The sequence below is a fragment of the Sardina pilchardus genome, chromosome 5, assembly GCF_963854185.1.
Source record: "Sardina pilchardus chromosome 5, fSarPil1.1, whole genome shotgun sequence".
Taxonomy (NCBI): Eukaryota; Metazoa; Chordata; class Actinopteri; order Clupeiformes; family Clupeidae; genus Sardina; species Sardina pilchardus.
Genome location: NC_084998.1, coordinates 5,857,703 through 5,875,422, shown reverse-complemented (window position 1 = coordinate 5,875,422; position 17,720 = coordinate 5,857,703). Strand labels below are relative to the sequence as shown.

The 17,720-nt window shown below is 42.4% G+C and overlaps 2 protein-coding genes and 1 long non-coding RNA gene across 3 annotated transcripts; 1 reads left to right on the top strand and 2 right to left on the bottom strand.

Annotated features, from left to right (window-relative positions):
* Positions 1-2: 2 nt before the first annotated feature.
* LOC134079954 (uncharacterized) lies at positions 3-12,931 on the top strand. The gene is made up of 4 exons (XR_009939140.1): positions 3-64; positions 11,817-11,924; positions 12,566-12,706; positions 12,799-12,931. It is a non-coding gene; the product is annotated as an uncharacterized LOC134079954 (long non-coding RNA).
* On the bottom strand, positions 1,286-8,604 carry ccdc15 (coiled-coil domain containing 15). The gene is made up of 10 exons (XM_062536117.1): positions 8,104-8,604; positions 7,658-7,807; positions 7,197-7,382; positions 6,827-6,943; positions 6,481-6,654; positions 6,219-6,338; positions 5,888-5,991; positions 3,527-3,721; positions 2,990-3,138; positions 1,286-2,392 (listed from the first exon to the last, which is right to left on the bottom strand). The coding sequence occupies exons 1-10, from the start codon at positions 8,287-8,289 to the stop codon at positions 2,274-2,276; spliced, it is 1,500 nt and encodes a 499-aa protein (XP_062392101.1). The 5' UTR covers positions 8,290-8,604; the 3' UTR covers positions 1,286-2,273.
* Positions 9,883-15,955, bottom strand: hepacamb (hepatic and glial cell adhesion molecule b). Its single transcript, XM_062536119.1, has 7 exons — positions 15,789-15,955; positions 13,184-13,525; positions 12,561-12,842; positions 12,248-12,338; positions 12,024-12,109; positions 11,848-11,918; positions 9,883-11,261 (listed from the first exon to the last, which is right to left on the bottom strand). Exons 1-7 carry the CDS (start codon positions 15,874-15,876, stop codon positions 10,914-10,916), a joined length of 1,308 nt encoding a protein of 435 aa, XP_062392103.1. The 5' UTR covers positions 15,877-15,955; the 3' UTR covers positions 9,883-10,913.
* Positions 15,956-17,720: the final 1,765 nt, after the last annotated feature.

Here is a 17,720-nt window from a genome sequence, read left to right as displayed (position 1 = left end):
AACTGCTTGGTCTTCTTGAAACTCCACGGTGAATGATATCGACAGAATAAAGACCTTATTCAGGGTAAGACATGCTGCACAACATAGCCTAGGTTGATCATATCACAGAGAAATTCTGAGGAAGTCAAGTTGATGTGAATACCAAACGAGATATTGTGCTAAAATGTATGCTTTTAATGAGTGATTGGTAAGGCATATTTAAAGGGCTTGACAGTAGTGTTGGTGAGTCTAATTTATGCTGCTTCTAACACTGTGAAATGGAATGACAAAATGCACATTTGGACACATTTACTCACTCTTAATTTATTAACAGCGCTGTTATGGAACTTTCATTCAAAACTTATTAATTATGCATGTACTGATAGATATTCAAATCTTTACAATTGAAGATTGTGACAAATGTTACTGATTGAGATGTAACTGACTAAAAAAAACTTAACAAGTTAACCAGATAACAGTCCTGAGCTGAACTCAGTTGCCTCATCAATTGCAGAAATGACTTTGCGGTTCAGATGACTGATTATTCATGTAATATGTCAGAAAAACATGTAGGCAGGAAGTGGAGACTGCACAGTTGAGAACTTGGTTTGTAGGCTATAGCTTTGTAAATAAAGCTTTGTCTTTATTACAGCAAATTGGATAACTGTTAGGTTATCAGAATAATGAGATGGGAGAAATGGGGGTCTAATTCATCCTCACACCTCTTTGAGTAATCACTGTTTACACATTCATCAATTGAAAATAGACTTTGGGTTATGGAAAGGAGGCAGTCACCATGGTCTGGGTTAAAAGGCAACTTCCTCATTCCCCCAGACACGCAATATCTCCCGAAGATTTCTAGGTCAACAGACTTTTCCCCGAAGGAACTATTGACGTTGACCGGGCATACTAAGACCTCGGAATCACAATGCAGGTGCATTGATCTAGATAAGTCGAGCAAAGGTTATCAGTCAGAGCCTGACGGATTGACATTCCTTTCTGGCTTTCGTATCTGCATTTATGATGTAATCTGCAGATTTAGTTTACAAGGTGTATTCTGACATATTCAGTGGATATGAATTGCACTAGCTATGCAGTCCAAGGGTCTAAGAGCCTTTGTTATAGATAGATAGATAGATAGATAGATAGATAGATAGATAGATAGATATATACTTTATTGATCCCCAAGGGGAAATTCAAGAATTATTATGTTATATTATTCGAACACCTATATATCAAAATATCCATTATGCAGTATGTAGTCTGTTTGCCAACAAACTCCTGAAGACACCAAACATATGGGTAGAGGGAAACATTTATTTCACAATAATGACACACATAAAACATTAGTCTTCACAAACAGGGAACATTGCAAAAGTACACCTTAAAGGAAGACCTTCAGCTTCTGAGCAGCACAGAAGGGACCTCTGAATGTAGCAATAGCTTTGTGTTGTCAAAATGTAAACAATCTACTCTTTAACACAGTACAACTATGATATGAAATGATTCAGGTCATTTGGTTGTGAGGTTACGTATGTAGCCCTCAGTGCCACACAATAGCTTCTGCTGATAAGATTTGAGTTTGTTTCCATTAGACAGTGTGCCAACTGAAGTACATGTTTGTCACTTTCACATCAACAACGTTTAGATTTCACATTGTGTCTGTCATTGTCATGAGGCTGCCTGAATACATCAAAACTTTTACAAATCCCCATGTTTGATGTCCCTGGAGAGGCACTCAAGGTAAAAAGCTCTCATGTCTTTTGCCCTAATGGTAAACAACTCCCTCTGAGGTAACAGGTCTTCTGGCATTATCAATCTTATCAATATGTTCTTTTCTCACTTTCATTGTGAAGCAGCACATACAGTATGTCCACTATTTAGTGTTTATCAGTGTTAATATTGTGCTTGCCCTGAAGGAATGGATATTTATGCACACCTTATTTTACCCTGACCAACCTACTGTGTTGCTGGGCCTGAATGTGACCTAACAGTACAACAAACTAATTGAGAAGGAACACTTTGGAATACATTCATCCAGGTAACAAAATCATATGCCCTGCACACCCACTTATTTACAGACTCTCATACTGTATGTCATACAATCCTAAATCAAATGTGTGTGTTCAAGAGGTCTCCTATCTTACAAAGAAAACAAATCCAGTGTCTTCCTCATAGTGTTACAACTTCACTTCACGTCTGAATAACCATGTAATAACCTGGCTTCATTTGGTTCATTCACAAACCAAGAAATCAAGTCAGAAAAAAAAGTGACTTGAAAAGTAGAAACCCCATCACTTCTGCGGGGACTGGGCGTACATGGAGGCCAGCCGGCGGGTGGAGGCGCGGTGTTGGGCGTTCCCCTCCCTCTGGTCGTAGCTCAGCAGCACGGACTGCAGGGCCTGAGCATAGGCTAGAGTGAAAGGTCAAAGGTCAACTGGTTAGGCTCGAGGATGGCAAGGAGCACTCACAAATATACACACACAGTACATGTATGCGCCGGACTTCTCTCTGCAGCAGATGACCATGGCCATGGACCGAGGGAGTAGATACGAATGCAAATGTGTCCGCATGTATTGAGAACCATCTTATCTGCACTCGCCGGGGGTGCAATATAAACTCTTCACATATGAGTCAAATTGGACAGGACAGGTGGTTATGACAACAACATTACACTCTAACAACGCATCAAAATGTCAGTGACTAATGGTTAAAAGACTGATTAAAGACTGGTTAAAGACTAAAGTCTTTATGATATTTATACATTCTATTATACATTCTATTATAGTAATACTGGGTGTAATTCTACCCATAACATATAAATAAAGTATTAAAAGCTCATGGAAGTATTTTCTCAAACACTAAAATTGACGAGCCAATATTCTATGAATGATCATCATACTGTTTGTCAGACATTTTAAATTTAGCACCAGCATCTTTTATTTATTTACTTATTTCAGTGACATGTTCTACTCGTTTCCTTGACCCTTCTGTGTTATGGAAACGCTACCTTTAGGGTTTTTGTAGAAAACACAGTTGTTAGCGCAGTTGTCGGGGTGGGAGTCCCAGAAGCCGTCTCCACAGCAGCACAGGGCAGGCAGGTCGACTTTCTCCTGCGTTATCCTCTCCCGCATCTGCGCCCGCAGGGCATCAATGTACCTGCCACATGGATACATATTACAGCACATACATAACCTGAGTATCATGGCGTTGGCTAGTGCATTTTTCATCATTGATTTTACACACATGCATCTTTGTAGGTATGTATGTGTTCCCGTACAATGTTAGGGATTGGCATAAAAATGTTAATTTTAATTCCTTAGACTCGCAGCTTTTACTGGTTTCTAGTAAGTGCTAAGGGAAATCAGAGAGAGCAAGGCTCGACATTAAGTGTTACCCGGTTGCCCTTGGCTACCAAATTGTTACAAGTGGTAACCAGATTTGGTTGTCTTTGGCAACCAAAACCTCATGCCTGGTTGCCAAGCTTGCGACCACTTTTAAAAGTTAACGCTGAGCCCTGGAGGGTGAGAAGTGAAAAGGGTTTCACCTGGTGGCCTCTCTGCTTTTCTGTGCCTTTTCTTTCCTCCGTACAGTCTTGGCCCTCTCCTCTTCCTCCAGTCTCAGACGCTCCAGAATCAGGTGCTCTCTTTCAGCAAGTGCATCTCTCTCCTCCTCCTGCTGCTGAAGTCTTTCCAGCTTCTGCTCTTCCTCCTGTCTTTGGCGCTCTTTATCAGCTTTTATTCTGCAAACACCAGGTTATTAAGGAAAATAGAGTAAAACCATTCTGGGTAATAATCACTAAAGTGGGCAGATTAAAGCAACACTAAAGCACTTTTCCTCTGTCGCACATACGCTATTTGTTTATCCAGCAAATAACAGACAAGGTAGAATATGTTGCATGATTTTATGAAAGTATGATGTATTGCGACATCGAAGCAAGTCAAATTTGTAGTTTCTGATGTCTCATTTCATTGAACTACAGATACAGTTGGCCACTCCACCACGCTCACCCCCAGAGAATGGCAAAATTACTTCAGAATGTATTTTAAAATAAAACACCAAACAATTTTAAATGTATCAAAATAAACTACAAAATACTGTAGCCGTATTGTTGTGTATTTTTGTATCTTGAAAATATGTACGCAATTTCAAGTGAGCATGGAATCCCTTTGTAAATCAGGTTTGTTTATCCCATTTAACCTATTAAAACTTTAACAAGGCAACATATGGAATACCACACAGCAGAATTTCCAGAACAGTGTAAAGGTTCTAAACAGGCAAACGTATGAGACGGGATGGATTACTAAATGGGCACAGGCCCAGACCCAGACATCCCTGAAACCCAAGCCTCTGTGTGAAGACGCTGCTATGTTCCTCACCCCTGATATTTGAATAGGGGTCATGTTATGTGTTATGTGATATGTGTTAATAGGGCCCCTCAATCCTATACCATGGGTTATACAGTATTACTCACCCTGATACCTTTAATGGGCCCTCTCAGTCAAATAACAGTCACGCTACGTGTGATAATCTTGCTTTGTAATTGGCATCTTTTTTCACAGGCAGGATGCCTTTAATGTGTTCATGGTTATATTTGTACGTCTCGAGCACAACAATTTCAAGCACAACCAACTTTTTGAAAAGTCTGCCATTGAAACATTTCATGCCATGAAACCTGTTGTTGATCAATCCAGCAATGGTGTCAAGTACCACCAACAGCATGTCAGCCGTCAAATATGGGACTGCAGTGTGAGCACATCGATCACAATCAGGATTGAAACTTATCATATCGTATGTGACAGAAAAACAATGCAGTCTCTACCCGTCTTACACAATGTCCTAAAAGGATCTCAGTGAGTGACTATCTTGTATGTCTGCCTACACTGAATCCATTAAACATGCCCTTCTATTGCACATATTTGTCATTCAAAATAGCAGGGCAATGCAAGCGGTAGAAAGAAAATAGAAATGGGTCGTCACAGAAGAGAGAATAAAAGAGAGGCCTATTTTCTCCACTTCATGCCAGTGGCTCTATGCAGAAATACACTGAAAAGACCAGTCCAGCGTCATCACTTGTGTTTACCTCAGTGCAACTCAGACGTCCCTCTTCCTCTCACACACGGAGTCTTACTTGCAGACTTTGCTGGTTGGTGTGGGCATCACCGTGTATTTTATTTTACTGCTCCTCTAGTCATGTTGATTTGTTGATTTGCTTTGTATTTTCCTGTTTACATTGTATTGTATGTTGTGTGGTGTCTTAAGCTGCTGGGACCTTGAATTTCCCCTTGGGGATCAATAAAGTATCTATCTATCTATCTATCTATCTAAAAGGGGAAATAGAGGCTACATATGTGCTATAATGTAGCAGAAATATTGGTGACCACCAATCAGACTCTGAAAAGGAGGACAAGTTGTGACTAAAAAGTGAGGACAAATTGGCCAAAATGAGGACACCCCCAATGTCTGCTTATAGGCCTATTCCGGTTGTGTAGCAACGGTAGCAAGCTGGTACATAGCTGTGCAGTATGTATGTTGTGTAAACTTCCTTTCCAACGCCTTTTGTGCTAGCAAGAGAGCTAGTGGCCTGAGCTTTTAACTCGATTGTTAGCACACTGGACTCCCAAATCCAAGGTGCTGCTGTTTGTGGCTTTGAGTCCGGGGCGAGTGCAGGACTGAGCTACGTGAATCAACACAAGACATTGGTGCCGTGACCCGGATCAGGAGTGAGGTTTACACATAAACACACCATTTATGTTTAAAAGGGGAAGTGGAGGCTACATGTGTGTAGCATAAAGTATTTTGAAGTATGTATTTGAAATGCGTGTATCAGAAATACTGCCAATCGCTACCCATACTAATAATACTACTAATAAGGCATTAGTGTTGTAGTTTTGTGGGACTGGGTCACCTTGCGATTCTTCTTAAATGTGTCCGGTGGCGCTGGTGCTCCTTCACTTGTTCCCTCTCGACGTCCATGAAGAGGCGGCGATACGTTAGGAACTGGGACTGCCTCTACACATGACAACGTGGATGTTGGAAATGCTAGAATTCAACAGGGCTCCCAATCAAAGTATACTGACAGAATTTAAGTGAAATACCCTTAAACTAGTGGAATCATAAGTATCTACAGTTGTTTTTTGTACATTTTGTTAATTCTGCATAATAAGTTCAATATGCAAAGATCAGAACTGATCAGACAGAAGAGAGCTATTTCAGGCGGGTGTGGCTGAAGTGCCAACCTGTTTTTTAAGTTCCTCCTGGTCTTGGTAAGGCCACAGCACTTTGGAAGCTCTGTAGTCTGTGCTGAAGCCTGGACATGGACCAGTCGGGTAGGCTTCTCTCAGCAATCTCTCACACGCCTGGGACAATGACGGGAGAAGAAGAGATAATATGAAGCTAATTAATATTGGTAATAGACCTCTGAAGTAAAGTGAGTAAATCTGGTCATATCAGGCCAACTCCAGCCTGTATTAGCTATAGAAAACACTGAAGTGTCCCAACCTCTGTATTCTGAAAACTGACGCTCTTAACTCTGTTTTCCTTGGATGAGGAAAGATTCTGCAAACAAAGTGGGTGATCATGTTGTCCCATCAGTGAGATCTCCTCATCCTCCTCTGAATCTTTATAGTTTTCTTCATCCTCCTCCTCTTCTCTTGAGGTATGTGCTCTCTGCTTCTGTATTGGTTATGACAAAATGGCATTCAGATAGATACCATTAGCAAGGGAGAAGCCAGGTGAACCTGTTAGGAAATTTGAATTTGCAGTCTGGTGTGAACCAGGCTAAATTGCCATACAACTCACAAAGAGCACATAAATGCCCACAGTGAACAACACCTAACAGACCCACATCTCTTGTAGGGGACACTTTCCATAGCCCCCCAGGGAGTTCAGACATCTCATCACCCTCTTTGACCGTCTGACAGGCAGCTAGTCTGTGCCGGACAAGCTTCACCACTTTGCAGACCTACAAAACAAATGACAACGTAGAAAAGTAAATAAGTGGCTGGGGTAACCGCACCTAACAAAATAATCTCAATCAACACACACACACACACACACACACACACACACACACACACACACACACACACACACACAGAGATGAAGATGTTTGTACATCGAAACATTAGTCAATGTTTTGCACCTTCTAAATAAAAACTAAAGAAGATGTCTGAGTTGCACCGGCGTCCCTCTTCCTCTCACACACGGAGTCTTACTTGTGGACTTTGCTGGTTGGTGTGGGCATCACCTCCTGCATCCACCTCCTGTGCCCTTACCCAGCGGGCTCTGGGGGAGCAGATGGCCAACTCTCCAGGCGGGCAGGGAAGCTGTGGGCCTCTCCTGGGGCTGAGACGCTGGGCAGCGGCGCTGCTTTGCTGCAGTACTCGCCCGTCCTGTTCAACCTGAAAGGCCAAGGTCAGAGCAGTCATCCTTACAACCGTCACTACTGTATGCGACTGAAATGTTAGTGGTCAAGTGTCACATTCCAGTTACTGGTGATAATGATGAAAAGGATATTAGCAGCTCCGCAGAGAATGAGATCACAGTTATCTCTTCATCAGCATTACACCATAGGATGACAAAAGGGATTAATTTGGGGGGCATTTTTGAGCAGTCTGTCTAAGGGAGAGATAATAAATGTTCTATTTTTTTTGTTAAGGATAGCCTTTTCCCTCACCGTTTCATAAGACCTCTGCAGCTGTTGTTTCTGACGGATTTGAGCTTGTTGGGACACACGTCGGCGCACAGCATCTTGAAATCTGAGCAAATCAAGTTCCTTTTTTCGCAGAATCTCGGTCTGCAACTCCTCTGTGTGTACAGCAAGGTCCTGCAAATACAAATACAAATTGCAATCGCACAGAGTATGCCTACAAGATCATATACCGTTACAGCAGGCTAGGGCTTTTTGTCGCGTATGCTATGCATATGAGTACTATGTATGCATATGAGACTACAAAAACAATGGACAATGAGCACAACCACAAGCATTTCACATTTCACCTACATGTCATCTCCTTAAAATTCGCAACAGCTGTCTGAAACCTATATTTGCCCACTATAAAACATAGTAGATTGGCTACAACAAAACATTTAGCAACGTCAGGTAACAGTGTCAGTGCTTACGTTTGGATGTTCCTGCCATTCATGTACACTTTCCACCCATGCTCCTACTGTCATTATAGATGGATTCCTCTCAGCAAGGATTCTGAAGTCGATGTGCTTCCTCTGAGCCCCATGACTTGCTTGTTTGACATCTTTACAAGTATGACGTTTATTCGATGTCCCTTTTTTCTTGGCTGATAGACTCATTTTTATTCTGTCGAACTCGGCACGTCAAATAGGCTAAACTAATTCTAACCTAGCTGTCAACCCTCCTTAGTTTCACTGCTAAGTAGCTAATTTAGCAAGCTCCTTTGGGGTTTACACAGAGACATCGAATGGCTCCAAAGAGACGAGAAAAGTGTTCCCAAATGAATGATAACAGGCTAAAGTTACTAGCTTGGAAAATAAAACTGCAGTTAAGAAGCAAGCTAACTATCACGCAACGAAATGCCGGTTGAACAGTTGTTGATAAGTGACCATGGGGGACAACGACACCCAAACATTGCAACCATTTCAACTCAACCCGCCAGGCGCTCATTGGCTGACTAGGGAAAACAAACCGTACCCACAGTGCGTTCCTTAAATTGTGCCGTCGAAAAAGCTAACACACCAAATTATGGTTCCCCCGTCACCTCCTACAAATGGAATTTTATGCTGTCACTCACGTCCCACCTTAGGTCTTTCAAATGCTATAATTAGGAATGTAAAAAAAAACAAAAATCCTGACCTGGCAATGTAGTAGGGTAGAATCTTGGGGACCGACCAAAGTCAGGGTCGGTTCCAGTCCAGACTAGCCTACTGTATATGGGACCCTTGGCAAGCTTTTCTTCGGGGACCCTGTTTGCATTCCCTGCCTGGTGGAGCTGGGAACTATTACATTTAAAATTATACAGAGGGCTTTTGGCATTACTCTCAATCGAATGTCTATTTTCGATTTTTTAGAATGTCAGTAGGCCTATCTGCTCACCAGAAGGGAGTGGCTTTTGATGTTGGAATCAAAATAAGAGGCTAAATACCACTCTAACAGCAGTTAGGCCTACCTTAATTTGAATCTTGATTTCTGAAGAAATAACACAGCAAATAGGCTGCAGAGTTGATTAGGTTTTGTGATAGAAGTAGGAGTATCATAGCTCAAGACACAGACACATTAAGTAGGCTAACAACTACACAAGGCAATACACTTAAGATTACATGTGACCCAGCTTGCTGGCCTTTCCTTTGGCAGTGGTCATCCTGCACATTTTGAAGTTTACAATTAGTAATGTCTAAATAAAGAAGAATATATTGCATTTTCAAGTTTTGCCATGCCACTTTGGCATATTTGTGCAATATAGGCCTACAATGTGCAAATGAGGATTTCTCTGAGGATTTCTCCTGCTATTTGTACAGAGTGTCCATGTGGCCAGCCCACAGATTGTTGTTCAGACATGTTGTTCCAGTGTGCAAGCCCAGTACTATTCCTAGTGTCTCCAGCTCTGTCTTGTACATTAATGTATATGCATGAATTTCGAGAAGAATTGCAGGCTTTCTCGACAATGCCTGCACTCAAAATCTGTGTCCAGCCAGAACAAAGGACCTACTCACTCTTTTGTGTGAATCAGCAAACACATTCTCTCTGTGTGAGAAGAACAGTATGCACTGTAACTAATGGAAAGAGACACAATTTTGTAATTGTTGGAGTTATGTCAGATTTTAGCGCGGGCACAAAACCACATCATATTTGTTGAGAATTACATCAACATTTTATCTGCGTGTATTCAGTCCAAGTAGGCTGCAAATAATCAGAACACCAGGCAAACATGAAGAAAATGGCTATTATTTGTGTCAAATAATAGAACAAACCAGTATTAATGAAAATATAAAGAAATCCAACAAGACAATATGAGTTCTATGTACATATATAATCATATTTTACATATGGTTTAAATACAGGTGTTTACAGAGAGGAAAAATACTGTCCTATAGATACATCTCCACTCTGTAGCCTACATGTATGACTGAACATGAACATTTTCACACAAAATGTGGACCAGCCTCTGGAGGGGGCCTGGCACAGAAATAACTGTCATCTATTCTTCATCTCGTCTTATGTTCTTATACATGGTATTTGGTGCCGTCTAAAGGTGATGACACACGAGGCAACTTTTTGAGCAATGTTGCTTGGGCAACCACATATCAGGTCCCATGTGTTCTAATTGGATGATCATGATCATTTGCCAACTGATGATTTAAGTTCTCCAGAAAAAAAAAGTTGTCGCCCAATATCAATGGAAATGCGCCTGAATAATGCTCAGTAAACATTGCCCTCCAACATTTAGTCAAAAAGCTACCGTGTGTATCAACAACTTAATAGGAAATGAAAAAAACAGACCTCCTTTAATTCATATGATTACCTCCTTTAGAGTCACAGTCAAAATCCCTACAGATTGCTTAATGTTTCCAGATGAACGTTTCATTGTGACACCAACAGCCTCAAATATTTTGACAGTAGCTTAAACATGTGCATGTCTGGTTGGGCTCATAGAAACATTACTGTAAACGCCATCACATGAGCTCAAGTTGTTGCATTATAATTCTTTCATAGTAACACTTATATGTAGAATTCTGTCATGTAAAGTCTTTAACCCCTTCATCAAAGAAACAGTCTTTCTTTCCCCAAAGCAGTATTTCAATCTAAAGTTGGCAGAAGTGAAATCAAACTGCGCTCACAGCAAAACACCTATATATACATAGATTAAAAAAAACAACAACAACACTTTGTACAGCTTCCTGTTGAGATATGTTGAAGTAGTTCCCCAGCAGCATGATGTCGTGGGCCAGACTGTGGACATTCAGGTGGTTGTGGAGGAGGTGTTGGGCTCTGATGCAGGTTCGGCGTTATCCGCGGGCGGGTGGGAGGCGAGAGGTGAGCCCCTCGGCGTCTTCTGGGAGCGGCTGGAGCTTCGGCTCCGTCCAGGGGAGGGGGCGGCGGTGGCGGCGGCGGGGGGGCTCTGGCCCTGCCTCTTGCGGTGGTGCGCGGGGGGCGAGTTAGTCGGGGTGCGGGGGTAACTGCGAGAGGAGCGAGCGGGGCGCTCAGGGGAACGGGAGACGGGAGGCCCCGAGCCGTTGTGGCTGGAGGGGCTTCCGTTAGAGGTGCAGGCTGTGCATGTAGATCCTGGATCACCGGTACTAGCGGAACCCTAGAGAGACATGTTAGCAGGTTTAAAGGTGTATGTTTCCCTTTGTTGTTCTTTTTTTTGTATCATTCTAAAACAGTATCCCTAGTAGAACGACCCTGTTGTTCTTTGTTTTTATCATTCTAAAATAGTATTCCTAGTAGAACCCTCCATGTAGCAAGCCTGAGGTTTGCAGTCACCATTTCTTGACAGAGAATTCAAAAGTCAGACTTGAGCTGAGACACACAATACAGAATACAGGCTTAAATGCTCACTTTCTCCTAAATGTTTTCCTTGTGATGCACTAGACAGATGAATGTGTTGTGAGCAAGAGTAGAGTGAGATTTTACATGATGTTGCATGCAACCTCTTCACATATGTTTTTGTAAATCATATCTGTCGATGTCCAGTGACCTTCAAGTTCCGGTCAAGATGTAGATTTCCTATTCCCTTCCATTCGGGCATGCATCTTGTCAGTACTCCTCTACCATATCCATTCTATTCAATATGCAATTTATGTGTCTGCAATCATGTTGTCACTTTTTCTGAAGGCCTCCTATAATTATGCCCTTTTCATAGGCATCACCGAAGTTTGAGACGTCTGAGTTACCTTCTCTTTCAGGATGTAGAGTGCCACTGGGTTTCTGCGCTCATGATTGGTCTTTTTCGGAATGACCTCATCTGCAGGTAAGAGATACAAAGGTCAGAGAGTTTACTTATAATTAAGCAGAGAAGGCCTCAGGTGAAGAGTATTGAACATGTTGGTTTTAAATGAGATTCACTTACTTTCAATCTTGTCTTCATCATGATCAGTAAGATGGTTCTCATGGTCCTGTGCTCTTTTCCTCAACTTTTTTCTTTTTCGGTCAGATCTGAAATGATTGAAAGAAACAAAAGACAAAATGATTATGCAATACAATACACCAAGGCTCAAGAACATTGATACAATATTAATTAATTAATATTAAAATAATATGTAAGATATGAGATGACACTGAAATCCAACCTACTTGGTAGGCTTCCAGCAGGCACACACAGTCACAAGGGTTATGAGGAGAAAAATCCCTCCTGTGGACAGAATTATGTAGAGGGAACTTCTCTCTGGAACAAAGAGAACGGTCCGTTTACCACTGATTTTGAGCTTAAAAAAGCTTTAATGCCCATATTGGTTCATTTTAATAATGTTTAACTACCACGTTTAACTACCTCAGACTATGTGTCATACCGTCACAACTACAGTCACGTGTATCTACATTTTAAAAGTAAGGACAGCCTTAACAAAAATATGCATAACATTGCTTTTCTTGTGTATCATGCACCTACTATAGACTGTGAGTTTGATTGGCATGCTCTTCATGCTGCCCAGAGGATTCTCGACAAGGCAACTGTAGATGTCATCATCGGCCATCAGCACCCGGGTGATGGTCAGGACCTTCTGGTCAGGTGACAGCACAAGGCGTGTCTCATTGGTGAGTGGTTTGTCCCCCTTGAACCAGCTGTAAATAGTTTTGGTGCCTGTGTCATGGCTGCAGTTGAGCATGAATTGTTGTGTCAACTCCAGAACAGTGGAGGACTCCACGTGCACGTAGGGCCTGGAGATCGGCTCTGCCATCAAACAAACAGAGTGCAGTTTCAGCTCATTTCACATCCAATAGCCCTGTCCTCTAACAGTCTATTGTCAAACACCTTTAATGATGTTCTACTGTATGTGAGCGTACAGTATGCGTTTCATCTAAAATTCCATGCAGAAACTTTAGGCTCAAGTCAAATTGAGTCAAATTAGGTGACTTGATTTGACTTGTAGGATCACATTTCAGTTGTAAAACTATTCTATGAACCATATTCCTCCTTCATTTTGCTGTGGTCCTCGAGGAACTCTTTCGTCACATCATTTGCCACACACATTATTACATCACCACCCCCACCCACCACATCCCTCATCTCACCGTCCACCGTGAGGTCGATGCTCCCCTCTCCGGTGAAAGTGTCGTCCGTGATGGAGATCTCCACCTCGTAGGTGCCCTCGTCGGACAGCCTCAGGTTGTGCAGGAGGAGCGTGCCGTTCTCGAACACCAGGATGCGGTCGCGGTACTCGGGCCGCAGGTTGCCGATGATCTCCGTGCCGATGGACTGCACCACCGTGATGGGCTTCTCCTTCTTCAGCTGCCACTTGATGACGGGAGCGTCCTGGCTGGCGCTGGCGTAGCGGACGGACAGCAGGGCCTCGCCTCCCGTCGTGCCGCGGATGAGGGCGCCCAGGGTGGTGATGTTTACCGCCCCTACTCCCCCTGTGCAGACGCAGACGGCACAAGGAGACTGATGCGAAGGCAGCTCCACATGAAATACAGTGCACTTGGTACACACATGTATACAGTAGTACAATGAACAGGGGCACTGCAAAGATGGGGAACGTTTGGATGATTCCAAGGGCCATGCTATGACAGGGGGCCCTCATAATGACTACATTCATTCTATTGCAGGGATTATAATCTTACAATTTCATAGGGCCCAAAATGTTTAGCTGCGCCCCTGACAAATCTGGTCACCTCTTATTACTCCAAATCAGCCTTATTCCACAATAAACAAAACAGCTGTTGTAGACTGTTGATGTCTGGTGTATTTGCCTGATTGGTTGTGATGTAGGTCATAAACGACCATGTTAGTATGCAGTAATTATCTAAAATACATAATACAAATGTCTGTCATATTTAAGAAATAAATGACTTTGATGCTCATACAACCCTGTAAGAGAGACATTTCAGTGGTAGGTGCCTCACAGTAAATAGACCATAATATATTCCATGCTAAGGCTGGGCTGGCTCATTCTCCATTGGGTTACTGTACCTCCCACAGTGTGCCTGGGGACTCCGTTAACTGATCTCCTCCAAAGTAATGAGCATCATGATACCTCCTCTGGAGTTTGGGGTAGTTAAAGCTAAACTGAGCAGAGCCCTTGAATATTAAAGAAATTATGACTTGGGAGTTGGAGAGCAATAAATATTAATTGTATTTACACAGAGAAGTTTCTTTTTATCAGAATGTATTACTTTGTTATGTATAAATGTACTAAATACATTTTTCCAATACTACACTATATTCGGAAGGGTTTATGCATTTTATAAATGTACACAATGTGTAGCCTTTATGTGAGGCAATGCACCATTTAATCATGTATAATCAGCCAGTGTGTTAATTCTGCATAACATTGTAATTCGCTCTCTGTTCGTGCACAAAGTGTGTATGGTAGGAGAGCTGATAAAGGAAGCTCCTGCGTGCGTTTCTCAAAGGACTAACTTGACAGCCACATTTGCAGAGCAATGGGGCCAATGGCCAGTGGCCATGCTGTCATATATGCCCCCTCCCACGGATGCCCAAGCGATGGGCACCCGGGCTGGCCTGCATGGAGGCTCTTCATCGCCCTAGCAACCATTCTCAGTCCCCTGGGCTGGTCAGGATGTGAAGACAAAGGCTGGGATTGTTCTGACCAATTTCCTCCCTGGCAGCCCATGAAAAGTCCCCTCACAGGCGCACAATCGATGTGATTGGATGGACGGGGGGCACACAGAGGCCCGAGTGATTCCAGCGATGACAGCACAGTCGAGCAATACAACGCAACACACGCGGGATCTGTCACGGCACATAATCTAACACAAGACCCTCAAAATCTGCCGTGGTGCAGTGGCGAACCCTGGCCAGATAAGCACAACTCTTTTCCTCTGCTCGTGACATACAGACGGACAATGACAATTGTTTGGACTTTCCTCTTTTAACAACTCTGATCCTCATCATCTCATTGCTCCGTCCGTTGTATCAATTCCAGGCTGCCCTCTGCCCCACAAGCAACTCCGTTGTGCTCTTCTGAGCTTGTCACTTAACGCTATATGAGACCCTTCAAGTTTTTGAAACTTCATTATCTACCCAAAATGGGAACTGTCCATTTGTTATTGTCTTTAGCCACGACAAGATATACTCATATAACCATGAGCATAAGGTAACATATATTAAACATTATGTTGAATTATATATTTATGTTAAAAGTTCTAGTTCCAGCACTTTCAAATTCTATGTTCTGTGTTGGATCTGTATTAAAATGTATAAATAGTGAAATTCTTCTGTGTCCCATTGTGTAAAATATGTAGAGCCATACAAATAAATATAAAGTGGATTTCAGTGGGAGACGTGTCCACAGGAATGGATCATTAACAGACATGATTGTAAAATCAGTTGAAATATAATTCTGTTCTGAATATATCAATGTCTCAATATTTGTTTTGGATTTTGAATAATATACATAGTTATTCAAACAGTATTTGTATAGAAGAGAAGACAGACAAATTAAAAATAAAGAAATAAGGAATTGAAAACTTTACCGATGCAACAAAACACAGAAAAGCAAGTAAACAGAACGTGTTTCTTTATAAAACTTACTAAAACAAACACATAAACACGTCAACGAATTCCCTGCCACTCCCACTACAGACTGGCACTGAGAATTCCTCCAGCACAGCACTGAGCTCCCCAACTGCAGAAAGTTGGCGAGGTTTCGCTTACCTGCTTGGAAAGTGATGACCAGACAGCAGGCGAGCATAAGCGAAGGGGCAGCTAACGCTTTGGAGAACGCCTCTCTCTCTGTCTTCATCTTGGGTGTAAGGCTCGGTCTTTCTCCAAAACGATTAGCATGATTTGACCACTCCAAGCACGTCCCCTGAATGAGCACACTGCCATTCCTTCAAGGCAGGGCTGTGCCAAGGCTGGACACAAACAAATCAATGCACCGAGACAGAGGGGTGTGTGTGTGTGTGTGTGTGTGTGTGTGTGTGTGTGTGTGTGTGTGTGTGTGTGTGTGTGTGTGTGTGCGTGTGTGTGTGTGTGTGTGTGTGTGAGAGAGAGAGAGAGAGAGAGAGAGAGAGAGAGAGAGAGAGAGAGAGTGTGTGTGTGTGTGTGTGTGTGTGTGTGCGATCGCGCATTTGTGTTGTGTGGGGGTTGGTCAATGGTGGGACAAGACAGATCAACACAAAAGAAAACTTCACGAGACCATGAAGCATGAAGACTGATTTATCTTTAGCTGATAATAAACTAAAAGCAAGCCATTGTTCACTGCGTTGAATTGCACTAAACAAGAAAAATATCCTTTCATAGAGGAGGGGACAATAGAACCAGTGCATATGCAAAACACACCTGCCATGATGACTGTTTGGCTCAGGGACCTGCTTTTTTCCCACACCCCAAAATGGCCTGAAGTATAATGAATTTCAAGAACATCACAACAATAGATAAGTGTCTCTCAGCACTGTGCTTAGAGACACTCCAGCCATACTTTTGTGGCAGTGGTCTGAATTAGCAGATGATGACATGTGAAGTCTCATAGCAGTGAAGTAGCACTCAGCCTGTTCACTAATCAGAGTCTGCTTGGTGATAACCTAACAAGTCTAGGGAACAGGCCTTCTCCAACAGGCAGTTTCTAAAGACTGGTGGATCTTCCTCGCTTTTGGTACAGTACAGTCACTAGATGAACTTGAACTTTGTAAGACAAATTGTTAATGAAGTAATTTCACAGCATGATAACTGCCACTGAAATGTGTTAGAGAGTCTTTTGTCAGTTTCAGAGAAAACACTTACATGTTTAGGCTATTTTGAGATATTTATATCACAGAGTAGCCTATATACTAATCTATGATATGCCATTTGTGTAGCCTACCGTCAGTTATAGGTCATGTGTCTTCCATTCTTTAAAACATTGAGGTGATATGACACAGATCCAGCTTTGAATCATTAGAAATCATTTGGTAGAATCCTTTTCCCCCAAATCTTTTGAAACGGCACTGGGGGCCTTTATCTTTGTGATCACACAACACCCTCTTCTGGTAATTGCAGAAAGTGCTTCTATAGGGCTTTATGGTGAGCACAGCCTCGTCAACTGCTGGGACTGACAGAATGTCTGATAGCTGTGTAACTTATTTATCCAGTAGCCTAATAACTGCAAAGTTAATAACAAGTTACAAAAGTACAGTATAGCCTAGATATCTAACAAAAGTAGGCTATGTGTGACATTTTGACTTTACAAACCTTGCTGCGTAACCAAACCTCTATCAAATGTTGGTGCGTAATCGCCAAATAATCCACACATTTTTTTTTATTATTTTTTTTTTTTGCAGTTGTGTGGATGTGATGGTGTGCATCTCTGAACCTCAATGCTACCATGTGTTAGCGGTAAACATGAGACATTTATCTGTGATATAAAATGGATAAAAGCTTCGCGCTAAAACCTCGCGAAGCGGGATAGCCATGTTTTGTTGCCATTGGAAACCTCGGAGAAATTCATATTTCATAACTCCCACCCCCGGCTGATTCCCTGGACGTGTCAGAGTGAGTGGGTGCAGGCGTAGGTGGCAAGTAGGCTCAGATGCTCCAACTTGAGGCCCCGTTTCCACAGCAAGGGTGAGCACAACTTGAGGGTGAATAACAGACGCGGTTCTTTACCAC